General features: G+C 34.4%; 6 protein-coding genes across 8 annotated transcripts; 3 read left to right on the forward strand and 3 right to left on the reverse strand.

Annotated features, from left to right (window-relative positions):
• Positions 1-394: 394 nt before the first annotated feature.
• LOC105183903 (ADP-dependent glucokinase) lies at positions 395-3,049 on the reverse strand. Its single transcript, XM_011142331.3, has 5 exons — positions 2,560-3,049; positions 2,080-2,367; positions 1,857-1,993; positions 1,329-1,777; positions 395-1,118 (listed from the first exon to the last, which is right to left on the reverse strand). The coding sequence occupies exons 1-5, from the start codon at positions 2,889-2,891 to the stop codon at positions 876-878; spliced, it is 1,449 nt and encodes a 482-aa protein (XP_011140633.1). The 5' UTR covers positions 2,892-3,049; the 3' UTR covers positions 395-875.
• Positions 3,050-3,304: 255 nt separating this feature from the next.
• Positions 3,305-7,722, reverse strand: LOC105183904 (zinc finger protein 493). The gene is made up of 4 exons (XM_011142332.3): positions 7,529-7,722; positions 6,865-7,166; positions 6,019-6,726; positions 3,305-5,917 (listed from the first exon to the last, which is right to left on the reverse strand). The coding sequence occupies exons 2-4, from the start codon at positions 7,132-7,134 to the stop codon at positions 4,166-4,168; spliced, it is 2,730 nt and encodes a 909-aa protein (XP_011140634.1). The 5' UTR covers positions 7,135-7,166; positions 7,529-7,722; the 3' UTR covers positions 3,305-4,165.
• A 142-nt stretch (positions 7,723-7,864) lies between these two features.
• LOC105183906 (calpain-7) lies at positions 7,865-11,768 on the forward strand. The gene is made up of 12 exons (XM_011142333.3): positions 7,865-8,162; positions 8,234-8,394; positions 8,472-8,670; positions 8,735-9,060; positions 9,142-9,274; positions 9,614-9,804; positions 9,901-10,128; positions 10,253-10,497; positions 10,600-10,808; positions 10,904-11,112; positions 11,226-11,455; positions 11,556-11,768. Exons 1-12 carry the CDS (start codon positions 7,970-7,972, stop codon positions 11,704-11,706), a joined length of 2,475 nt encoding a protein of 824 aa, XP_011140635.1. The 5' UTR covers positions 7,865-7,969; the 3' UTR covers positions 11,707-11,768.
• A 3,237-nt stretch (positions 11,769-15,005) lies between these two features.
• Positions 15,006-21,239, reverse strand: Ptpmeg (protein tyrosine phosphatase Meg). 2 transcript variants are annotated; one of them, XM_025301853.1, is made up of 17 exons: positions 20,790-21,239; positions 19,456-19,667; positions 19,260-19,388; positions 19,108-19,150; positions 18,811-18,978; positions 18,576-18,696; positions 18,403-18,490; positions 18,174-18,326; positions 17,854-18,086; positions 17,573-17,743; positions 17,138-17,291; positions 16,878-17,045; positions 16,530-16,705; positions 16,254-16,453; positions 15,724-16,067; positions 15,291-15,575; positions 15,006-15,192 (listed from the first exon to the last, which is right to left on the reverse strand). In XM_025301853.1, exons 2-17 carry the CDS (start codon positions 19,603-19,605, stop codon positions 15,109-15,111), a joined length of 2,667 nt encoding a protein of 888 aa, XP_025157638.1. In that variant the 5' UTR covers positions 19,606-19,667; positions 20,790-21,239; the 3' UTR covers positions 15,006-15,108. The 2 variants fall into 2 exon arrangements, with proteins under 2 accessions (XP_025157638.1, XP_011140637.1); XM_011142335.3 differs by having other exon boundaries at positions 17,138-17,315; positions 20,790-21,237.
• Positions 21,240-21,800: 561 nt separating this feature from the next.
• Positions 21,801-23,475, forward strand: LOC105183908 (COMM domain-containing protein 5). Of its 2 annotated transcripts, XM_019841811.2 has the most exons (5): positions 21,801-22,132; positions 22,236-22,428; positions 22,614-22,760; positions 22,851-23,048; positions 23,328-23,475. In XM_019841811.2, the coding sequence occupies exons 1-4, from the start codon at positions 22,033-22,035 to the stop codon at positions 23,032-23,034; spliced, it is 624 nt and encodes a 207-aa protein (XP_019697370.1). In that variant the 5' UTR covers positions 21,801-22,032; the 3' UTR covers positions 23,035-23,048; positions 23,328-23,475. The 2 variants fall into 2 exon arrangements, with proteins under 2 accessions (XP_019697370.1, XP_011140640.1); XM_011142338.3 differs by lacking the exon at positions 23,328-23,475 and having other exon boundaries at positions 22,851-23,126.
• On the forward strand, positions 23,330-24,808 carry ND-30 (NADH:ubiquinone oxidoreductase core subunit S3). Its single transcript, XM_019841810.2, has 5 exons — positions 23,330-23,503; positions 23,577-23,657; positions 23,887-24,134; positions 24,221-24,466; positions 24,576-24,808. The coding sequence occupies exons 1-5, from the start codon at positions 23,440-23,442 to the stop codon at positions 24,726-24,728; spliced, it is 792 nt and encodes a 263-aa protein (XP_019697369.1). The 5' UTR covers positions 23,330-23,439; the 3' UTR covers positions 24,729-24,808.
• The last annotated feature ends 573 nt before the right edge of the window (positions 24,809-25,381 follow it).

Genomic DNA, 25,381 nt, shown 5'->3' on the forward strand with positions numbered 1-25,381 from the left:
TTTAAATGTAAAACAAACGTCATTACGTTCGTCCTATCAGTTGCGACTTTCGTACGTGAAGAATCATGTGGTAGTCGCTCGAACATTGGAATGTAATGTCGTGCGCTCGAAGAAAGTTGCAGATGACGTTCACCCTCCAATTAAAATATTCTTTTTCTAAGGAATCACTCTGTCTCATTACTCTTCGCTTTGGATATCTTTCGATCGGTTTCTTAAAATAATATCACATCTCTTACTGTTTTGTCGAGGTCGACGTATGTAGTACCTATTTAATCTCTGTTGCTTCGAAATCATCGGAGTTATTGCTATTACACTCAAGTCCTCGGGCGCTTGAGAACAGTTTCTCGCAATTTTCCGGGGTCATTTTGTGGTTTCACAAAATCGTTTAAACTACTACAGCGCTGCGCGATTAGCAGCTTACACAGTAGTCACACTACCGTACTACAGTACCGGAATGAACTTTGTTCACAGTTAATCAGTCTACGTCAATGTGAGAGTGATATTCGTGGATATCGATTAGTACCAAATCGTTATCATGACACGTAATAGGCAGAGTGTTCGTTAATTTTAAATGCGTACAATTGCATACCGGTAATGAAGAAAAATACTTCATACTACTTAAACTCTATAAACGATGTGATAACTTCAGAGCAAATATATAACAGTTCAGTTCCTATTTTAGTAGAATGGAATGCGAAAACCGTGAGGAATGCGTATCGATCATTCATACGATCCACGCGTGCTGCTAACGCAAAGAAGAGGCCTGCTTAAAAAGTCTCTTTCATCTACGTGTACACGATAGCGAGAGAGATGACAATTCGCGATAACGTCGATGTATATGGCAATCTTGTCGTGATCGGCGATAGGTTCGTGCTTCAGATCTGAAGTACTAGACCTGCGCTAGAGATATTGTCACCGCCGCCCGCTGTCTGACTAGCTTGCGTGCAAACCAACACAGGCGCTACGCACACCTGAATATGAATGTTCTCCTGTTCTACCTTCAGTACTTCGTCCCAACAAGACACCGGCTTGTCGATGTTCAGCGCTATTCTCGTGCCATCAACGATGGATGTGGAAAAGCTGTCGTCCATGATCAACGTCGCTTTCTTCACGTCGACCTGTATAACGTGAAACAAATTGATAGTTCTTGACATTTCGTTTGAAGACAGTGGTAATTTTGGATTTCTCAAATGTTGGAAATTGTAAGCAGTAAATTTAACTGTCAGAGACTACAAAAATTCCCATAATTAGCAAGCTACGTTAGCAATCTACAAATCCCTTTCATAAACCATCACTCTTTATATATTCCAAGTCCAAATGACACTAACGTTACTCGTTGCACACACGTGTCTGTGCGCGGTGAGCGATGCCTTGGCCGCAGCAGCCATTGTATTTTTCCAAATAGAATCTTTGACAGTGAATATAGCTTGGTACGCCAATGTGTGCACATGAATTCTTGTGAGCTCTCTGGCATCCTTGATCGACTTGCTTCTCAAACGTATGAGTTTGAACAATGTCCTCATCTGATCCAACACCGTGGCGACACGTGGAGTCGAGTTGGCAACCAGCGAGATGTTGCCGTAATACATGGTGTTGTACAAGTTTGCTATTTCTTGCTCGTTCATACCCAAACTGTCGGCAAATGGAACTACCAAATCGCACAGCTCGAACAACAGCTTGTCCTCGGCGAATGAGGCCATTTCGAAGTGAATTCTTGTAGTACTCGACCGTTCCATCATCTGATGCTTCACGTTCATCAATATACTCTTGCGCTTGTCTGCCAAAACATAATTCAAACATCCTTGCTTTAACGCAGAATCAAGAGGACGCGTTTAGCGATGAAGAGAGAAGTTTACCTTCTCGAAACGGATAGTTGTCCATCATTTGGAGGCCACTGACTACTAATAAATCAGGGTCGTAGGTCGACAGAACTTCATTGAAGGCTTGAAGTGAACTGATCATTGGATTATTTACATCATTGTGAATGATATACCTAAGGAAAAAGCATAAAGTTATGGGCCTTGATTTTTTATTTTACATGATTATGTACAAGAGAAATATTTCTTGTCTGTCCAGTACCTGTTCGCTCTTGCACTGAAATAAGGACCCCAGATTTCGCCATGCTTATATTCCATGATGAGATGAATATCGTCACGCTTTACCTCACCACCTACGACTTTGATTATCTGTGGGATCATCTGATGCAGGGAATTGGTCAGCTTAGCCGCAAGCGTCACGTCACAGCCCTCTTTCGCGAATCGCATTGCCATAACCGCTGCATTCCCACCGATTGTCGAGTAAGACGAAGGAAAGGAACGTGCCTTTAACACCAACTCGTCGAATAGAGTTCTATTCGCCATGTAACGTCTGTAACGGAATTTCCGGTGTTTCGTGAACAATGCAAAAATAGAAACGCAGAGTAAAACACTTAGATACCTTGAATAATTAACACGCTTTAACAAATATGGAATATGATCATCAAGCAAAAAGATATACTTTATGCAGATTTTTATGTCTTGTATAAATAATGTCTGGAGTTAATTAACATCCAGAACTTACTCGGCAGCGGCACCATGGCGAAAGTAATAGGCGAAGCTCTTTAACAATTCAAGCTCGGTGTTGATCTCGTCGAAATGCTCGGGTCGGCCGATCTCGTCCGAGTACTTCAGCAGATGTTTCGCGTCGATGAACACGTCAGTACAAACACCATAACCTATCGCGACTTGCGGTCTTCTGGTGATCACGTACTTGTTTTCAAGCTTCTCGAGACCGTGCAGCAAGGCCAACAGACGCTTCTGCAGCACGTCGTCCGTATTACGATAGTATATCGCCACGAGCACGATCACCAAGGTGAAAAATGTGCCGAACCCTAACCCCTTTTTGTACCCCATTATTTTGCCGATGCGAACCGCGTTGCGTTGCACGCGCAACTATCGTGTATTTGCACGGTGTATGCACATTTTGAGTGCTGCGCAGTTCCGCGATAACTATAGGCATTTGATAACGACCGGCCGAGGTCAACGGTCAACGGTGACGTCGCAACCGTGAAATTGTACCTGCCGGTCACTTCGCGCTCGTGTTCAAAAGTCGAAATATAGTCAACGCACGGTGTTTGTAAAAAGAAACTGTAGCAAATGTTCGCATTGTCGAAGATATCTCCGTTGTTCAAATTTCTTTTATTAATAACCTTTTAATATTAATTAAAATGAGCGACACGTAAAAGCTTTTGAATATGTTATTCAGGAATGAGATTTTAATAACACGCACCAAGATCGAGTTTATCGGAGATAGCTTCGATAATGCGAACAATAAAAAATATCAAAACTGCCTTTTTATTACTTTTATTGTGCATGTTTTTTCCGACATACTTTAGCGATAAAGTTTACAGATGTACTTGGGAGTTCACAAAGCCTTGTGATGTCGTCAAAATGTATTCGAAAGCTTTGATCATCGTTGAAGTGACTTATTGAGCAATGAGTATTAAATTAAATATTGCGACGAAATACTGTTTCTTAGTTTAGCCGTTTAGTCCTTTCTTTAAAATATCCGTTTTAAAGACAGGACAATTTCGATACATTACATACCTATTTAGAAAAGATGCAGTTCATTATTGCATTACGTAATATGCAACATTCTATTAAATATCTGTCTGCTTTAAGTACACGCAGTGTATAAAAACAGTCTATCCCGTTTTCAGTACGGAGTTCTATAAGTTTCCTTTAAAGATGTCGGAACATCTTGTGTCACACATGTTCAGACAGGATGTTCCACAGTCTACATATGCATAAAATTTAATTCGTATTCGAAATTCAATTTGTTACTTCCTCTGGAGGAAGTAAAGCGCAAAGTATAGAAACTTAATTTAACATATAAAAAATCACGACAATAATTATATAACAAATAGTCTTTCATAAGAACCTGGGTTCAACCCGGAAGCAATAACATCAGAAGAAGGAGAAGTATTATGTACAATATTACACGACCCTCTTGGCAACCTTTTCTTATCTTGCGTGAGAGATCAACACGTCGAGCTTGTAATCCGACCATTGCGTGCGACGCGCTTATTCAAGAGAGACATCGAGTATCCCTAGATAAGGTACATCTCCAAGAGATAAGAGATTCAGCTCCGCGTCAAGCAAAGCCGACACCGTCTTCGCGCTTATCTTTACTCTTTGTTCTTCGTATGTAGACGCATGTGCTTCTTCAGGTTGTCCAGCCGATTGCAGCGTCGGTCGCAGTAGTCGCATTTGTATGGCATCAGGTTGCTGTGCACGACCACGTGGCCGTTCAGGTGGCTGATCTGCTTGAAGCGCTTGCCGCAGATGGTGCAGGCGTACGGGCGCTCGTTCATGTGCGCGGACGAGATATGCGTCTGGAGATTCGTCTTCCGCACGAACGTGGCCTTGCAGACGTCGCACTCAAACGGCCGGACATTCGCGTGTATCGCCAAGTGCGACTTCAGCACGTTCTTGTGCTTGAAGTTCTTCTCGCACAGGTGGCATTGGAACGGCCGCTCGTCGTTGTGCACCTTCTTGTGCACTGACAAATGCGCCAACTGCTTGAACATTTTTGCGCAGATCTCGCACTGATACGTCCGCCCGTCCTCGTGCGCGGCGCTCACGTGTCGGCGCAGGGTGTCCGCCAAGGTATATCGCTTGCCGCAGATCTTGCAGCAATACGGCCGCTCGTTGGTGTGCGTCAACAGATGACCGTTGAGATTGCGCTTCTCCAGAAAGCGCGCGCCACACACGTCGCACTGGTACGGCTTCTCGCCGTTGTGCACGTACATGTGCTTCTTCAGCGAGTTCGACAGGCTGAAGCGCTTGGAGCATATGGTGCATTGGAAGCGACGCTCACCCGTGTGCACTAGCATGTGCGACTTCACGTGGCCGGCCTGCTTGAAACGTTTACCGCACACCTTGCAGTCGAACTGACGCTCCTGCGTGTGCGTGAATATGTGCCGCTCCAGTACGCTCTTCGTGGTGAACACCTTCTTGCAGCTGTCGCACTCAAACAGACGGTACACATCGCGAATCTTCGGCGTGGTTGCGTCGTCACGGTGCGAGTGCGTGTGTTGCTTCAGTGTCTCCAAGGATTCGAACTTGACGCCGCACACCATGCACTGGAACGAACGGTAGTCGTGGTGCGTGAGCGAGTGTTGGCTTAAGTGGCCCAGCTGTTTGAAGCTCTTGTTGCACACCTCGCATATGTACGGCCGTTCGTTCGTGTGCGATCGCATGTGCCTCTCTAGCACGCTTCGGAAACTGAATTGCTGCTTGCAGTATGTGCACTGCAGGGTACACTGTATCTTGGACACACGGCTGTCCGCGGACAACTTCTTTCGACTACTCGGGCTCGAGTTCTTGGGCTTGCCGCAAGAATCCCCAGCGTCCAACAATGACACGTCGCGTTCATTCGTTGTATCGAGAGCGGATATTTCGCGCGACGCTTGAGCTTCTTTCTCTTCTTCGTCGCGTGCGGTTTTCGTGCTGACGTTGACGTTGCTCCTGGTGCTCCTACGGACGCCACAGTTCTTCTCCTCCTCTTCAGATAACTTATCTTGCCCGTGCGACTGCTTCATGTGCTTAGTGTACAGTCTCGCTATGCTGAATGTTTTACTGCACAGCTTGCATCTAAACACCCGTCCCGCTTTGTGAATCCTCATATGATTCTTTAAATGACCCAGTTTCATATATTGCTTTTGACAGTATTTGCATTTCAGAGATTGAGCGTCCTCGATTTTCAATTCGTCTTTCGATTCGATTGTTTCGTCGGCTTGTGTTGAATACGTTATTTGCGTACTGTTCGCGAGAACTTCGTTCTTCACATGGATGAGGTTGAGATAGTCTAAATCGTTATTCCTCGATAATTCATTTTGACTCGGTGCGCTTTGTGTGTTCTCGTTTTCTCCATCATACTGAAATATTTAGAATTGGAATAGTTGATCAGAAATATATATTCGGTAACATTATTTCAAATAATAACGCGTGTGTAATATTTATCATTTTTTCTTCTTACCGATATATGTACATTGGCATCGTTTGATATGTTCTGTCGGTGCGCGTTCTCTGTCGATGTCGCTGTCTGCACGTCTTCTGTCGGTGCGACCGCATCTTCGTTTCTTCCACTCAACGAATGTTCAATCCATTCTTCCTCCGACCACAGACTCTCCGCGCCTATCTTCGTGCCGACGTCATAAAAGTAATCGCGCGCGTTTCGTCCGAACAACTCGCAGGGAATTTTGCCGTTCTTACAACGATATGTTGTATTGTGAAGGATCTGTACGAAGTTTAACCCTTCGCGCCACGTCCTAGTCGGATTTTCTCTCATCCAGGCTTCGAGCGAGCTCTTAAAATCCCTGCAGCTAACTTCACACTTAGGCACGTCCCCGTGCAATATGAGGAAATCGTTCCATAACGTGCGTAGCTCATATACAACTTCTTCAGCAAACTTACGTCCATTGCCGCTCTGTAGCACTCGTGGTGCCCCTAAGATCGCCCATACGTCTAACAGTTTCGTCGCGACCTCTTTGGCCGTATTGTCGTGCAGAGCTTTTAGTACAACAAACTTGGACTGCTGATCTTCGTAAATAAAAAAATATGCCTTATAGTCAGTCGTTGAATCCATCGGCATTTGTACTACATCAACGCGGCCTTTATTGTATAACTTGTCAGGAATTTCAGCCAATTTTTTAGGAGATTCATTCAGACAGTCTGCTTCAGTATGCTGAAAGCAAATGCATGGATTTATTCTTACAATAAATTTAATTTAATAAACTTTCTAAATGAATTTCTTTTTCTAAGTATAAATATTAAGAAAAGATTAATATTATGAATAAAGTAAAATTAAAGATTGGATACTTACTGTTACTGACACATTTGAACAGTTATTTTGTTCCTTAGCTTCCTTATTCTCTTTAGACGAGACTTCATGCAGACATACAATATTTTGTACAGATTGTGTATTCAATGTATTTTGAAGAAACTCTGTCTCTGTCTCTTGCTTTATATATACAAAATCATGCTGATTTCGATCTCCTGGCAACAGATGATCCAAGGAATTGTGCATGTATGTGCTCTGTGGCATCCATTCCAAGCTCAACGGCATTTCTTTATTCATCCTTATTTTTGTCATATGCTCTATTCAAATTTTCTACTTCCTATTTCCTATAATACAGTTAATAACTTTAAATATAGATTTTATTTAGAATTAATGTTTTGCCAAGTTTGACATAAATGTATTTTATAAAAAATAAAAACAGATGTCAATGAAATCAGTGTTCAATTTCTTTATAAGAAGTAATAAGATCTTTCTTCACAGAATTTGGAAATTTCTTTTATCATGACTTTTGTTTTTCTTTTTTTATTCGTAATCTTCACAATTATAGGTGTGCTACACATCTACTAGTATCTGCAACGAGATCTTATTCTTAACAGAAGATATAAAGCCGGCATAACGAAGTTGTCAACTAGTTTCGAGTGAAATCATTAACCTAAAAGGCGTCATATACAAGAATTGAATAACTTACATCGGTTCTTGGTTTCTATATTCGCTCGATAAATTATACGAAAAGCATCGATGTCGGTGTTTCGCATTGTTTGCTCGTTTTTCCGCCTAATTTTAATAAGAAAATCAAAATAATTTGGTCCTAATTCAGATGACAACTTTGTACCTCTCGCTAAGTCCGTTTGATTAGAGGCAGGCGCTGATGACACTCGCTGAGTTTTACTATTTAAAAAAGTATGGCTCACTTGTCGTTAAGTCATACTACGTGGGTGGATTTTCATGTAGGAACGGTGGCGGCTTATAGCGGAGATTCCGGAAGTAATGAAAGTGACAGATAGTGACAAATACAATAGCCATAAAATGGCAGCAGGAAATTTGAGACAGTGAAGCAATTAATGCTTCGTGAATTAGATATAAAATTTATATATTTTATAATTATCTTATTATTCCCCAAATTGTTGATATGGCGGAAACATTAGAAGACGCACTAACTGCTGCTCGTAGAGCTGTACAATTTGACAAAAATAATCAATATAAACAAGCTTTGTATTATTATAATATCGCTGTAAAAGTTCTTACTAGGTTACAATTAGACGATATATATGAGCAGAAGCTTTCAGACTATCGCGAAAGGATATCATTTATACAACATCTCGGTAAGTTAACATAATAACGCATAATATGTATCATACATGTAATACCTAATAGAAAGTTCTGAAACTTTCAGTTAATAAGGAGGAACAGCGTAGTCATAAAACAGAACCATCATGTCATGAATTACAAAGATGTAAATTTCTCATAAGCCAAGCATTAGATGCAGACGAAGCGGGTTTAAAAGATATTGCAGTAAAATTATATACAGATGCTGCTGAACTTGGTCTTAGTACAGTATGTGTAGTTCCTTCTGTTAGATAATTAACATATGTTTGTTCAGTTGATTGTTCAATTTATATAATCTATTACAGAAAACTAGTGATGTTGAAATAAAGGCAAAATTGACAGATCTAGTTAGAGTTGCTGTTGAACGAGCAGAATCTTTGAAGGGAATCAAAAGTCCTGTTGAAGATGATAGTGTTATTACAAGTCTTGCTAAACTACCACCTGTACCAGAAACTAATTTTCCAGATATTATGTCATCGGTAAATGCCTCAGCTGCCCCAATTGGTAGGTATAAAGAAAGGGAAACAAAACTGTGATATATTTATGCACATATTCGATTAAATTTTAGCAAGAAATGTTAATAAGCCTCAACTTCATCGTGGAAGCAGTGCTCATCTTAAAGTTACTGGAGGAACTAGTAACTATACTGAAGAAGAAAAAAGAGTATTGTTCCATAGTTCTCACATAAATGACAATGAATTTGTACCATTCATGAATATTGATCTTGCTGAAAAGTTTAGATATGCTATTCCTTTTACTGATAAAGATGGATTATTAGTGTTAGCGCCAAAACAAAAACTTGACTTTGATAGATGGTGTCGACCAGAAGAATTGTATTCTGAACCAAAAATAGTCATTGGTCACCATGTAGACTACTACAGCATAAAACAAACGGTTTGTAAAATATATTTTGAGCAATATGCAATATATATATATATATATATATGCGATGAATGATGATCTTATTATTTTCAGGTAATTTCTGACTGTTCCTTTGTTGCTTCACTTGCTGTGAGTGCTCAATACGAGAAGAAATTCGGACGAAGACTTATAACATCTATTATTTATCCCAAGAATAAACAAAAGGAGCCCATATATAATCCATTTGGTAACTAATCAGTTTATTTGCTTTAAATTGCTTACAAAACATTCTATATATTACACTCAGTAAATGCTCGCATTAAACTATATGGAGGAGGTTCTTGTTGGAGAACATTTTGTACAAACACTTTCCCTAATTAGCGTATTCTCATTTGCGTTTTGCTTTTTACATGGATACATCTTAAATGTTTGAACTTGATGGCTTCATCTTTCCTCACACAAAAACTATATAACTGAAATGTATTAAACGATTATTTATCCGATTAGAATGTGTCCTGCACGTAAATATAAAAAAATATGCATATTTATTTATTATATATTAGAAATGATAAACATATAATATCAGGAAAATACATGGTGAAACTACACATCAATGGTGTTCCACGCAAAGTAATAATAGATGACCGTTTGCCTGTAAGCCGATACAACCAATTACTTTGTTCCTACTCTAGCAATCGCGGGGAGCTTTGGATTTCTTTACTTGAGAAGGCTTATATGAAAGTAATGGGTGGTTATGATTTTCCTGGATCGAATAGTGTGAGCACAAGTTTCTTTATAGCGTTAAAATGCTCTGTATTGTAAATTCTATGATTCTTCTCATTAGTATTTTTATATGTACGTTTGTTTTTACAGAATATAGATTTACATGCCTTAACTGGCTGGATTCCTGAGAGATGGGCAATAAGACCAAATGACGTGGATTTTAATAAGGATAATCTATTTGATACATTATTATTACGGCTTCATAAAGGTGACGTGCTAGTCACTGTAGCCACAGGAGAGTTATCAGATGCAGATGCAGACCGCACAGGTCTTGTACCAAATCATGCTTATGCCGTCCATGATGTGAGAAAAATTAATGTAAGCGAAATAAAAAAATGTATCCACTTTTAATAGTCATTTCAGATGATTTCTAATAACAGACAAAAGCAAGAATTTATATTCTCTCTTTTTAAGTAATATGTATGTGTGTGTATATGTATAGGGAGAAAGATTATTACAATTAAAAAATCCATGGTCTCATTTGCGATGGAGAGGCAATTATTCCGAGCTCGATATGAGACATTGGACTCAGGATTTAAAGGAAGCATTAAATTATGATCCAGAGTCTGCTTCTGAATTTGACAATGGTGTTTTTTGGATCGATTACGATAGTATTTGTCGATTTTTTTATGTGTTTTATCTAAACTGGAATCCAGGATTGTTTAGTCATACTTATTGTATACATCAGTATGTAATATTTTCTTCTTTAATTATATATAATCATATATTATAGATTATTGCTTTGTCGTATAACATATATAATAACGTTTGAAATAATTATTCTTACAGAATGTGGAAAGCTGGTATCGGTCCTGTTAAGGATGCATATAATATCGGTGATAATCCGCAGTTCTCATTAGAGGTAGAAGGAAAAAGAAGTGGTGCTATCTGGGTACTTCTTACGAGGCATATTACAGATATAGCTGACTTTCGACAGAATCAAGAATACATTACAGTTTTGATATATCGCAATAATGGGAAAAGAGTCTATTATCCACGTAAGTATACATCAATCTGTTTTATTCAATATTATGTTATTCATTTTTAACCACCGCCCGTTAAAGTAGATTGTATATCGTAAAAAATTCTTCAGATGATCCACCACCGTACATTGATGGTGTGAGAATAAACAGTCCGCACTACTTATGCAAGATTAAATTGGGAGAGCATAGCGATTCCAAGTATACTCTAGTCATATCTCAATATGAAAAAACTAATACAATCTATTATACACTTCGCGCATATGGCACGTGTCAATTTTCATTGCAGAAAATACCACAATTCTATGAATATGAACAAGAGGTATACCATTTATATGCGAACTTTTTTAAGTTTTCAAAACTCTGTCTAGATCATGCGCATGTTTCATAAAATTTTCAACATTTATATATTAATGTGATTTTATGTTCTTACAGGTTACGGGCCAATGGAAAGGTGCCACAGCAGGAGGATGTGGCAATCATCCCACATATATGAGAAATCCGCGATACCAAGTAGTATTCGAAAGCCCCCATAATAACAACTATCTATTAATTATTTTGAAAGGACCTAAACAATACCAAATAGGTTTTGACATTAACACTGTTGTATTGAATGATGCAAATGCAGCTACTGCATTTAAAACAAAAAGCTCGGGACCATTCAGGTTTCTATTTTGTACTTAGATTATTTCATATCTAAAAATTTTTTCTACATAGAGAAAGTTTTGTGACAACTCTGTAATTTATTTTTATCTCTGTTTGCAGATCTGGCTTTGTATATTTAGAACTCGAAGATGTACCAGCAGGAACATATCATATTATTCCTTCAACATATATGCCTGATCAAGAAGGACCGTTCTTTTTGATTTGCAAATCTTCTTGTAATTTGCAACTTCAACTTTTTTCAGCAAATTAGATATATTATTATAGCTGATCACAACTTTTCTGAATTGCTTGTATATATATTCGTATAGATGTTATATTACATAATTTATTGATTGTGTGTAATATAAATTTAATCAAATACTTGATGGAGGAAATAGTTTTCTATTAATTTGCATGTAACTGAAGAAAGTCGAGCATTTGTAATATATTGAAAGTTATATATATATGTGTGCACATATAAATAATATATTTTATATATTTAACAATTCTGAATCCGGGAAAGTGATAAAGAAAAATCTATTATGTAATAGTTTTATTTTATATTATAAAGTATATATAAATGATGAGACTAGACATCTATTAGTCATATGCCATCAAAATTTATAAAGTTAAACTGTTGAACGTTATCTTATTTATTTGCAATTAATGTTTGAAAGCAAAACTATACACAACAGTATCATATTCAAATATTTCAATTCGTATTTAAAACCACTACTTTGGAAAAATATATACAAGGCACAACTGTTTAAGATTTCAAGAAAAATTGATAAATATATTTGAAATATGAAATCGCGTCTTTTCCTATATACACGCATTTTGTACCTTTTTATAAATTATTTTTTCTGCTTGAATAAAGATCAAGTTTGATTTATACTGTTAACATTTGATACATATGTACATAAAATGTTGATTTATATAATATATGAGTACATAAAATATATATTGTTAGCTTATGTTACAGAATCATTGTAAAGCAAACAGGGGAAAGGTAATTCACTTACACAATAATTCTGTTTTCTAATATATATACATATTTTGTAATATATTAATGCTTTCTTCAGATCTTAATCTCTTCTCATTATAATTATTCTTTGATTTCAATTTGCCGAATTAGACTTGTATCATGGAAAGATAAGTCCTTTCATTCATTCATACATTCATCCATTTCTTATTTTTCTATCTCTTTCCTTCTCCTTCGCCCTTCCATGCGCTATAAAAAAAGATACAAGTTAAACTCAAGTGACAAAAAGTTTAAAAAGAGAATAAAATGGAAAAAGAATCATACTCATCAGTTAATGAATATAGAGTTAAAGAAATATCTGAAAAATTGAAAGTAAAATGTAAATAACTTATATCCTTTTGACCACGCATGAAAGATGAACAGACTACTATCTTCCTAGTAATGTTTATTGTAGTACCAACTTGTATTATTACAAAAATAGATTATAAAATGCGTTGATGTTAATACATGATGCATTATACTATTAAAGGGTTCAGCAAATATATCGAATAAAAAGAAACTTACGAGTTATGACATTCATAAAGTTAATTAGAAAGTTGAGCGTTTATACAAAGATATGTAGTAGTATGACTCACTAAGTAAAAAATAAATATGCAAGCTGCATTATTCACTGGATATTATCGTCCTCCAAACGATTAATAATAAAAACGATCCTGCGATTAATAATACTTATTACGATTTAGACGGATCAGTTTATGTATATTTTGATCAATATACGTGTATTTAGTAAAAAATGTATGTAAAACATAGTTATATATCTTCAAAATAATTACTTATTGAAGCAATCTTTATATTATATTGGTAGTATACACATATGCATTTATCGAATGTGACTTACTAACGTTTTTAAAGCAAACTATTATTGAAAATGATTAAGAGATGTTTCTTTCTTTCAGTATAAAATTAATCCTATTCAAGATCGGCTATTTTATTTCATAAAATGAAAAAGGTTCGGGACGCTTTCACATAACTTTTTGATTTATATCTTTTTTATGTATATAAAGAATAGCTGCTCATGCAACTTTCGCTCGCAATTTGCCAATATTGTGAAGATTGTACTTCGCTGTGCGTTTTTAAATAGCGTTTGTATGATTATCTCTACATAAGATAAACAAGATTTTGCACATAATTCATTATTCAAATCAACCGATTCTTACCGCCTCAATTATTAATGATAATTTCTTTGACATATTTGGCGTTCATGGGTGCATAGCGCAATTTCATTCGAGTATGTTTACTAGATTCGTAATTCAGTCTATTATCAAACTTTCGTTTGTAATAAAATTATCTCCAAATCTATCCGGATCTACTATTGACAGTTAACTTAGCGATAACTTATAGATATCTAGTGTATTCAATTCACATAACTTATATATGTTTCGTTTATATCGTGTAATATTTCCTTTTATATTTATATTATTGCATCTAAAATTTTCACTCATCATTATTTTCATACTTGTACTTCGACTTTGTGATGTAAATATATTATTTTCTGCATTAATTAATATTATTTTTTCTCTCGTTAATCTTACATGATCTTGTCGCTATGATTCTAATGTAATCTGTTTACCTATTTCTAAGTATTTGTTGAAACAGATATACAAAGCAACATAATTATTTAATACAACGATGCAACTTAATACAAATGTTCATCTCGTTTATCGAAACTTTATATTTTCCGATATATATATATATATATATGTTTTGAAAATTTATATATATATTTGAAAAAGTTATATATATATATATATTTTTTAGAAAGTTCAAATAAATACGAGATGCACATCCATTCCAAATTTTGCACTAAAAATATATGGAGATATTAAATTATCTAAAAAAATTAATGTAAAATATGATCTAATATTTACATTGTACAATGTAATGGCAGTTATTACAGTAATAGCAATTAACACGATAATAGCGACTTCCTTTAAATGATGTAAAAAGTTAATAATCATAAATTATTGTTTCAAATAACGCTGAATCTGTTATCTAAGGCGATTGAATTTATATGAATATGTTACATTTTATCATCTCTCATGGTTACATTCTGTTATACAGAACTTGTACATAAATCTAATTTTCCATTACACAAATTCAATGCTAATGTATCATATGGTACATTGCCTCTTTTATTTTGTGGATATTTGCCATAAGAAAATATAGTTTGAATTATTGTAAAAAATTAAATTGTGTACATGCATGTGACAAGCAAGATCACATATACATATTATGATTATTAAATAATATTTCACATAGAGAAATAGAATTGGTCACTACAATTCTAAATTGGTCTTCGGTGTATATGATTAAATCCAAGAAACAAAAATTTTTGACACGCAACATTGAACGAGAATTGGACGTCAGTTTTATACACCAATATGAGATATATACTTTACACAGTAAATATTCATTTTACTCTATAAGAGAAATATACTATATTAAATATATTATTATATATATGTTATAATTTAATTAATATGAATATATATATATATTAATTAATTATAAAATATATATCATACGTTATTGTCAAAGTACAAAACTACTTTCTAATGGCATGATGCTTGGCGTAAGATGTGAGAAAAGAAATGATATAATTACAATGCTACCCATTTTGAATTTTTATTTTCACCTACTGAATTCTGGAAGTGGCTTCGCTATCCCTTCGTTGTAAGCTTTATGAACCGCTTCACACACAAATCTATATTGACTCTGAAAGATAGTACATTGAACAACATATTATAAAACAACGCTTTACATCATTTTCTTCCAGATAAGGTTCATAATACTTGTGGAAATTGCCAACTTACAGCATTTTGTATCATCATTGCTCTCTGGTCTCTCATAGAGCGTACGATATCCAGTGGATATACCGGTTGATTAGCTTCGATTAAACACAGAGCAGTTTCCATGAGAACCAACACACCTGTACGTCCTATTCCAGCAGAACAATGCACAACCGCAGGTTCGACTATTCCAGTACGAGCTGCCCTAACGCGCTCTGTAAACGTAGTAAATTGTCGCCAATCACTGGGCACTCCGTGATCAGGCCAGCCGCAATATTGCATATGCGTTATATCTCTTTCCTCGCCAGTCTGTAAAGATACAAATATACGCGTTAAGAGGAAAGAAACAGAAATGTATATTTTTCTTAATTGCTAAGACCTATGTCATTTGTGTATAAAGAAATTGTGTATAAAGAAATAAATTAAATTCCCGTGATAACGCGAATCACTAACTTACGTTAACATCACGAAGTATAAATTCTCTAAAAATAAATGTATCCTCGACATTTTCTGCGGTCGATGTAAGTGTGAGATTCCTCAATGTAAGGGTCTCGTTATACGCAGGCCAGTATTGGTGACATTTTGCTCTGCCACGTTCTACCAAAGTTGTCAGCATAACAACCAACGTACTGCCAGCTTCTAGAACCATCTGCCAAAAATCTGCAACGGTGGAAGACAAAGGACCTTGCGTGGCGATGTACCTGTTGATGATGCCCGAACCTGGTATTTCCATATTCACGTAATTGGCGTTAATGTAATCTCCGTTTGCAGATCCCATCAAAATTACTCGAGTGACGTCATCTACAACAATACATATGTTTATGTTATAATAATATATACTGGTTGTTTTGTTATGTGTCACTACCGCATCCCCCCCCCCTCTCTCTCTTTCCTTCTGTACACGGATTCTTTTTATGCAATTTATAAGTTTGTTATAAAAGAGAAAATAGTAAAATTTCTTTTTACATAGAGAAAGTCAATACTTACACGGCGATATATCCCGATAACGATTTTTCGATTGATTTTCTGGCTTTTTGGATTCGAGTGACGTGAGCTCTGGATTTTTCCTATATAACTGTTCATATTGCGCGATAAGAGCACCGCTCGCTAAACCATCCGCAAGCAGCAACATAGATTGTGCTAGTGCATCGGATCCAATAGCCGCGTGAGGCGCATCAGGCACGTATCTAGTGATTAATTACGTTCAGATATGAATTAAACGCAACAAAATTTAAATTATATAACATGTAAAATATGACATACCTATAAGGTGGCTCTTCTTCGGATGTCTCATCAGTACCAGCCAAAGCATTATATAGCGCATTAGGTCTAACAGTTAATGTAAGTTCTCCCGATCCACAATCACGTGATTGCCGTATTAAATTGACCACATGCTCGTGCAATAAACCACTCACGTCAATTCCATTGATGTAGACAACCTGCATAAAGAGATATTTTGTCTTATGAAGTTTTGAGAGTTTTAAGTAAGTACCAAATATAATCTTTTTATTAATATGAATAATTCAAGATACAAGTTCGGACTTTAGTGTATAAGATGACTGAATCTCTCTCAACTTCATTTAACGTTCTATATATTTAGTAAGTATATACCTGATCTCCTTCGTTTAATTTAGGAAAACAACGATCAGCGGGAGTATTTGGAGCTACTCGTGACACCAAGATTGGCATATCTAAATCCAATCCACCTTTCACATTGAATCCAAAACGACCTTGTTCATCTGGTGTTAAAGATATAGTTACTAAACCATCTTCTAGTATCTAAAACAATAAAAAGTGCTTATAGAATAGCCTAGCTATCATTCACAGGCTGAAAAAAATTCATATTATCTGACATGCATGAACAAACGTACTTGCGGAGCTGGTGAACTGGTAGGTTCGCTGTAGTCCGGTAGATCATAGATATTTCTTTCAGCGGTTGTATCGTCATCCGCGTAACTGAATACTCGAGATCCTAAGGCCGGCGAGAACGCTCCACCTTGCGTGTAGCTTCCTGTTATTTCTTCCCTCAAAGATAAAAAACCACCTTCACTATAAGAGAAGATAAATGAAACTAAAGATGCTAAGTAAAAATATATAAATTTATATAAATTATATATAAATATATACAAAAAATATATATATAATTATATAAATATATAATTGAAATTAAGTTTATATAAATATATAAACTTAATTTCAAAAATAATATTCTCTCGCTATATTTTATAAATATGAAGTCATACAAATTGTATAAAATGTATATAAAGGTGATAAGCACGATATTAATGTTATTAATGTTAACTAACTCGTCACTTGGATTTCCTTCACCCCATGCTTGACGAGGTTCGCGAGAGCCGAGAGATTGAACTTTATTGTCATAAGATCGTGGTGGTCTTCCAGGAGGTATTGTTAACTTTCCTTTGTCATCGGTAACAGGCGCCGCTGTGATAGTATGGGCTATTTTTTTACTAGGTGATCTAAGTATTAAAAAAAAAAAATTTATGTGAGAGAAAACCCTAGAGATATATAAATATAAATAACATAATAAAATCTATATTTTTGATAATGCTTGGCTGTTGTTAATTACCGTATAAATGTTCTTTCCACGCGTGCTCTATGCTTTCCATCTTCGACTGTTTGATATTCCGTTCGTCCCGAGTATGTAAATCTACTGCTTAAAGTGAGAGGAAACCGTTTCGGTCGCATTTTTGGACTGTGAAGCCTAAAAAATGTATGATGTTCGACGCAGGCTTTCCATAAATTTTTTGAACTGCGATAAGTTTGCATGTTGAAACCCAGCAGCGTGTCGTAATTTTCGGACTACAATAATAAACATGTTAATTTGTATATCCTAAAATTAATAAAAGTCGTGTATTAAACTCGTGGCCAACAAATAATCGAACTTACCTGTTCTCGTCGAAGCTGTATAAAAAATTGTTTCCTTTTAAAGGAGATTTTAACAATTTTTGACCACGAAAATACATTAATTTTTATGCCATTTTGAAATACAACCAAACCAATTGATGTAACACCCAACTGTATTTCTTTGTTTGTCGAGTCCTAAAAAAAGAAACAAATACCCGTTTATATCGCAGTCTTTAATTTAAGAAAAAATTTTTTATTTCACATAATGTACCCTAGCTTTGTGTAACTCCACTCCATACATGTCTAAACGTTTAGCATGATCTAAGAAGTTAAATTCTGCATCAGCTGGTAACTGTCCTCTAAGGGAAAAAATATATTTTTATTGATGTTACAGACAAGATTTAAAAACGAATAAATTTCGCGTAGATAATAAAATGTACAAACTTGTGCAATTTGTGTAATTCCGATATCTTTTTCTCCATTTCTTCAGTTTGCCCAGGTATCAACTGCAACTGTGAAAGATATCCTGGTCCATGTTCCTCTGGATGATAATCTCCTAATTCAGCTAATATATCATATATATTAAATAAGAGAGATATATAATTCATGTATCAAACGATATCTTATATGTATCCCATATGTACGAATAATTAATAAATTATTTTTACTTAGAACTTACATTGAACGGTATAACTTGCGATTAAACAAGCTGTACTAGGTGGCAATTGAAGTTTCCCTTGAAGAATATCTCTTCGTATTTGCAAATAAAATTGATATCTGGTATATTCCTCTTGTAGCTTACTAGGGTCAGATACATAAAACTTTACTCTGAAAAAGAAATGTCCACCTGAAACAAATAAAGGTTATTGCATATTTATATGCATATAATTATAAATTTAACTATTATAAGTTTATTTTTTATATAATATAAATAGTTTTGTTTTCTTTTTTAAGTAAATACGATCTTTACCCTTACTTCTTAATTGCTTTTTTACAGATTTAGACGGATCTAGCCATCTCTGAAAATTACCATAGTAAAGATTAATAAATGTATTGTTACCTTTAAAAAACATTTTTTAAATTATGTTGAATGTTATTAATATTTCACAACTGCTTAAGAAATGTTACCATCATATCAGATGTAGGAATAGTTGTGCTAACTCCATTTTCAGCATACTGTAAGCCAAAATAATCCTTTTCAATAAGTTCTAAATGTTGGAATACCAAGTCCAGTAGAACTTGTCCTTTTGCTCGTTTCTGTAATATAAATATATTTTTTCAAATATAATTATTAAATACATAAAAAAGCATTCTATAGACTTACATCTAATTGAAATGTATGCTGTGTGTCATCTAGAAAAGTAACAGTAGCTGATAAAGACTTTAATCTGCGATTTCTCGCTAATTCGGCGCCACGAACGTGGTAGCTCCCACTGGAGCCACTCAACGCTCTGCGTGATACACTTTCAATCATTTCAAATATACGAAGGCGTGTCAACCACCTTCTCGACACCACCTCTCTGCTATGCTGACCACCTGTATTAAGAATAAAATAGAAAACAATTATTCAATGCATTTTAATTTGATAAATTAAATATACAGGATAATATATATGATTACAATTTATCTTTGTTTTACAAGCACATGTAAGAGAATGCAAAATGGAATAAATATAATAATAATAATAAAATTCAGAGTATACTATACTGGAATTATAATATCTAAGAGTTAAAATAATCATTAAATTTTGTGCAAATATTTATAAAGTTCAATGATTAATTTAAAATCAATAAAACAGCACACAGTAGTTTTATAAGCTCATACATCTCAATAGAATATTTATAAAGATATCCACACAACACACTGTTATTAAAACAAAATAAACTATAAATGCTGTCAATCATTAGTAAGTTTTCAAAAAGAAGTTTTTAAAAGCACATTTACTTTTTATTTATATATAAATTATATTCTAAAAAAAGGTTTTTTTAAGTAAAAAAATTATATATGTTAAAACATATACCATCAACATCATACAACATTATACTTTTTAGCTGCATTTTCCAAAGTTTTTTATATGCTTTTCTTTTTCTTTCAGAATATGAATTGTATATTTCATGTATTAGATACAAGAAAGTACAGCTAAAGAGGAAACATTCTTGTCAGTCAAGGTAATGTTACATTATTTAACATTTAAAGCCAAAAATAAATAGAGAGAAATATAATTACACTCCAACGACGTCATCAAAAAAGTTTACCAAGATTTCAGGTCAATAATCCATGAACATGAGTTACATAATCAAATTGCCATCTACTGTGTACCAGAATAATATAAAATGAAATATTCTGAAAAGTTTATATAAAAAAAAAAACAGGACAGCGAATAATTGCTATCACAACTTAATTCTGTATTTTCTCTAAAACTAGTATATTAAAACCATATTTGCATACAATTACTACAAGTTGTGGAAAATATAAAAGAATTAATTAAAATGACAGCAAACGTAAATATTGCAAGAATAATATTGTATCTTCAACATGCAGTCATTTATTGCGAGGCATACAAAAAATATTATACATGTTTATATATTATACAACTATGGTAAAAATAAGTTGCTTAATAATGACATGAAGAGAATTATTGACTAGATATGTACTTACATTCATGATACGATCCATACGTTTTATTTGTGCTTTCTGTAAAACCTTATATGCAGGATTCGATGAACCATGTCAGGTGTACGTATGACTCTTACAATCGTTCCTTCTTCAAAACGGCACTGAGATTTTGGACGAAATATGTTCAAGCTCCTTCTCATAATTCCGAATGTGTGAAGACGGCCCACACAAAGTCGAAGATCATTTTGGAGCGTTAAAGCACAGCGGCTATTGCGGCAGCATTCCCCTTCGCACTAATCACACTAACACTTCGCTAACAAATTTCTAATCCTCCACTTTTTTCAGCTCTACTTCCTTCGCTCTTACCTGTGCGCGAGGCAACGTCGAATCAACATTCGGCCTCTGAGCACAAGTAGACAGTGACGTTAATCAATCGCGGGTAAAAGCATTTCGCGATCCCAAGTCTAAGCTTGTAAAAATATATGTACATATATATACGATCTATTCGAGCGTATGTACATATATGTATATCCGTCGCGTGCACGTGGAACGAAAGTTAAACGATGCGCGAAAAGCGGCCGAGTTTTTGTGGGTTTTGTTACGGAACGAAGAACTTAATCGACTCTGTGCTCCCGATTACGCGAAAGACGTTTATCGCCTAGTAGAAAACGCTGTGTATACACATATTACACACACACATATACCTATGTAAAGTCGTACACATGACGTATGTGTGAGTACCCCGAGAAGGAGATCAGCCGTGTAGTAAAAAATGCTAGTTCAAGGGTACAAAAATCCGTCTCACCGACTAGAGCGCGCTGTCGTCGATGGTGTTTTCAAAAAAGTAATTTTAAATCGTATGTGAGCTAATGAACAACTAGAGATGCACCACACAGAACGCAGCATTTTTAGTACGTTACTAGCTCGTTCAAGCGCGATGATCATCTACCTAGCACCATCTAGCGGCATTGTGAAAAATTTATCAGAACGAACTTATATTTCCAAGTAGTACAACTCGATGATAAGATAGCCAAAGTTTTAAGTTTCAATATATACGACTGAATAGTGGGTGTATAAATCTTTGTCTTTATCTGCTGACGAAAAATAAAAATTTACCTAAGAACCTTAAGAATATCGAGATAATGAAATTTTTGAAAAAAGTGGATCAAATGCTAAATTACATCGCCCATCTTTATTAAGGATTGTATTTAGTTGATTTATATTAGGGTTAAGTTTGATTGAAATCAATTTATACCTATTAATTTACTTGAATGTCAAAATAGAAATGGCAACTTTGTTTCAAACGCAGATTTTGAGTGTTTTAGGAAACAAGACAAAATATTTAATGGAATTAAAAAAAACATTTGCTCGTCCATTAATACAACGTGAGTTTAACAGACTGATTTTCTTAGATATGAGTTTAATTAAATACAAATATATATTTCATTAAACACAGTTTATGTATATTAATGATCTCAAAAATTGCAGTTGCAGTAAAAGCTATAGAGCTAGAACACATAGAAGAAGGTGTATTGGACCGGATAAGCAAGAAATATAATATACCTGAAGATCATGTAGATGAATATTATGCTGCTATTCTTGCAATTTTGAAAACATATCTTCGTTTGCAGTGCCATACTATTAAACCTACAGAGTTTAAACAGTGTTTGGAAGAATTAAAGTAAGTGTATGTTGGCTGTTTTATTTTATTTATATCTTTTTCTATGTAATATGAATATATATTTAAATCTTATTTTATTTGAATATATCTTTAATTATACATATTAATAAGAATTATATAAAATTCTTTCCTATATAAGTTGCAATATCTTATGTATATATATATAATCCTTTGTATTTGCATAGATTGGCGCCAGATTGTATAGAAGACTTATCTTCTGTCATTTATGGACCAAAACAGTCAAACTTGGTATCAGGTTTAATTCAGAGGACAAAGTTTAATCCACAATTGATATCATGCAGATGGCGTATGGATATTACTATTTCCTCTAAGTAAGAGCTTAAACTTTAACTAGATGCTTGTTACAAAATAGTTTAATGATTGTAATATAAACCAATATCTGCATGTATTTTTTATTGCAGTATATTAAATAGAGTGTTAGAACCAAACATTATCTTAGAATGGATCTTCAATACAGGAGAATGTATAACATTTGAACTATCCTTGGCAAAGTTTCATCAATTGAGGCATACTATAGCCACTATCCTTATGGAATTGCAAACACTAGAACGGCATAGCATTTTTAAAACTATCCATTCCAGCTGATAATGACAAAAACGGTGACTTGTTATCGAATATTTCTAAGATTTGTACATTGCCATTCTTAATAGAGTAATAAACCAATTTATTAATGCGAAGCTATCTTTATTTTGAGATATTGATTGCGATATATAATGTATATCATATTAAAGCAAGTTATAACTTGTTTATTGACATAAAATGTAATGTAAAAACCTATATCTAACAATATATGATGCAAAATTTTTTATTTTACAATCTAGTAAATGCACGATATTGCTTTTGTCGATAAAAAAATTTTCTGTTTTGCAAATGAGCAGTTACCATACGTGAAAGTTAGATGGACATAGTGTTGCTACGGAACAGACAGCAGTCCAAAATATGGTCTGACGTGTTTGTGATTATATTTTAACAGTGAATATTTTGCAAAAGATGACGTCGATATTAAGGAATTGTTGGAAATTATCACGAAATCTACCGATCGCTGTCCCAAAATGTATAATGAATTTTTTCTTGCACATACAACGTTTCTAACAAATTATATAATAACATATACATTTACTCGACAGGTTATGCCGTCGTTTCCTCAATGCGATGGAATACCACCACGACCACTATTAGTGAAAACACTAAAGAAACGGAGTCTCGTCGTACGTATAATAATTTTTTTTTATGACATCCAGTTTTATGAAATACCAGGTTGACAAATGTGTAATGTTCAAAAATGAACATTACACATCTGATATAGCTTACTTAAAACACTAGTAGATTTTTAACTTTTGCTTTATGTTTCCTTAGAAAAAAGTTTCTTTTTCTATATACATATACTCGAGATATATATAATTGAAGTATTTTTATTTTGCTTTAATATTATCGCAGCTACAGTACGCAAACCAAGTCATGTTGATGTTGAACATCTGATAAACTTTGGCCGTTATATTGGTGATTGTTTGCCAAAATATATACAGCAAATACAATTGACTGCTGGTGATGAATTGGAATTGCATATTGCTCCTGATGGCATTACCCCTGTATTAACATTTTTGAAAAATCATCATAATACACAATTTGTCAATCTGTCAGATATTACTGCATTAGATGTACCCAGTAGAGAATTCAGATTTGAGGCATGTATATTTGATACAAATTGAAATAATGTTGAATTTCAAATATAATTGAAGTATATCTAACATAATATAATATAACATTACAGATTGTTTATAACCTGCTATCATTGCGGTATAATTCACGTATCAGAGTGAAAACTTATACTGATGAATTGACACCCATCGATTCCATCTACAATTTATTCAAGGCTGCTGATTGGTATGAACGAGAAGTATGGGACATGTTTGGTGTGTTTTTCTCGAATCATCCTGATCTTCGTAGGATTTTGACAGATTATGGCTTTGAAGGTCATCCACTCAGAAAAGATTTTCCACTCAGTGGTTATGTTGAGGTGATTATTTCATTTAATTAATTTCTTTAGCTATTGTGAAATACGACTATAAGACATGATACATCTGTTATTCTAATTACTCCAACACTCAACTGTTTTTTCATTACAGGTGCGATATGATGATGAACATAAAAGAATAGTGATCGAACCACTGGAGTTAACTCAAGAATTCCGTAAATTTGAACTAGCTGCACCATGGGAACAATTTCCCAATTTCAGAGATGCTCCACCAGCTGCTGAACCTATTTTAAAAGAGAAGTAACTATGACTACTTAGATTATAATTATAGTCAAAGAAAGTAAGTGTAAAATATATAACCGTTACAATATAAATATATATATTATATAATAATATAATATATATATATATAAAAGAGAGGAGAAAAAAGAGATTTATTTAACCAATAATTAATAAGGTTAGTTAACTGGTGAGAAGCTGATAGGAAAATATCAAAAAACTCATCTGCAGTTTCCTTTTTCTATTTTACGTATTTGTATAGAGTTATAAACATAATATATATTATATAATATATATTATATATATCTATATATTACTTAAAGGCTACTTACAATGTACTTGTAAGGCATTATATCCGACGGATTTCGAAAGAGCTCAATTGGCAAGTGAATTGATCGAATCTCTTCCGAGCGCCGGAAAACGGCGTTAACGCCAGAACGGCTAAAGCCTACATTTTGTCAGATATATTATTTTCTTTTTTTCCTTCATATGACTACAAGTCTTACATTTCATGTGGATTACTTTTTACTTAATATTCTTGGTGCAGATTGCGAGAAAAGAACAGCCTCTGTCGAAAGGCGCGATGCATATTTCCTTTTTTGGTAAATAAAATTTTGGCAAATAAAATTACGGTTTTCCGGCAGATGAGGTCTACTTTCGATCGTTTTACGTCATCAC

The sequence above is a fragment of the Harpegnathos saltator genome, unplaced genomic scaffold (genome assembly GCF_003227715.2).
Source record: "Harpegnathos saltator strain DR-91 unplaced genomic scaffold, Hsal_v8.6 scaffold45, whole genome shotgun sequence".
NCBI classification, from domain to species: Eukaryota; Metazoa; Arthropoda; class Insecta; order Hymenoptera; family Formicidae; genus Harpegnathos; species Harpegnathos saltator.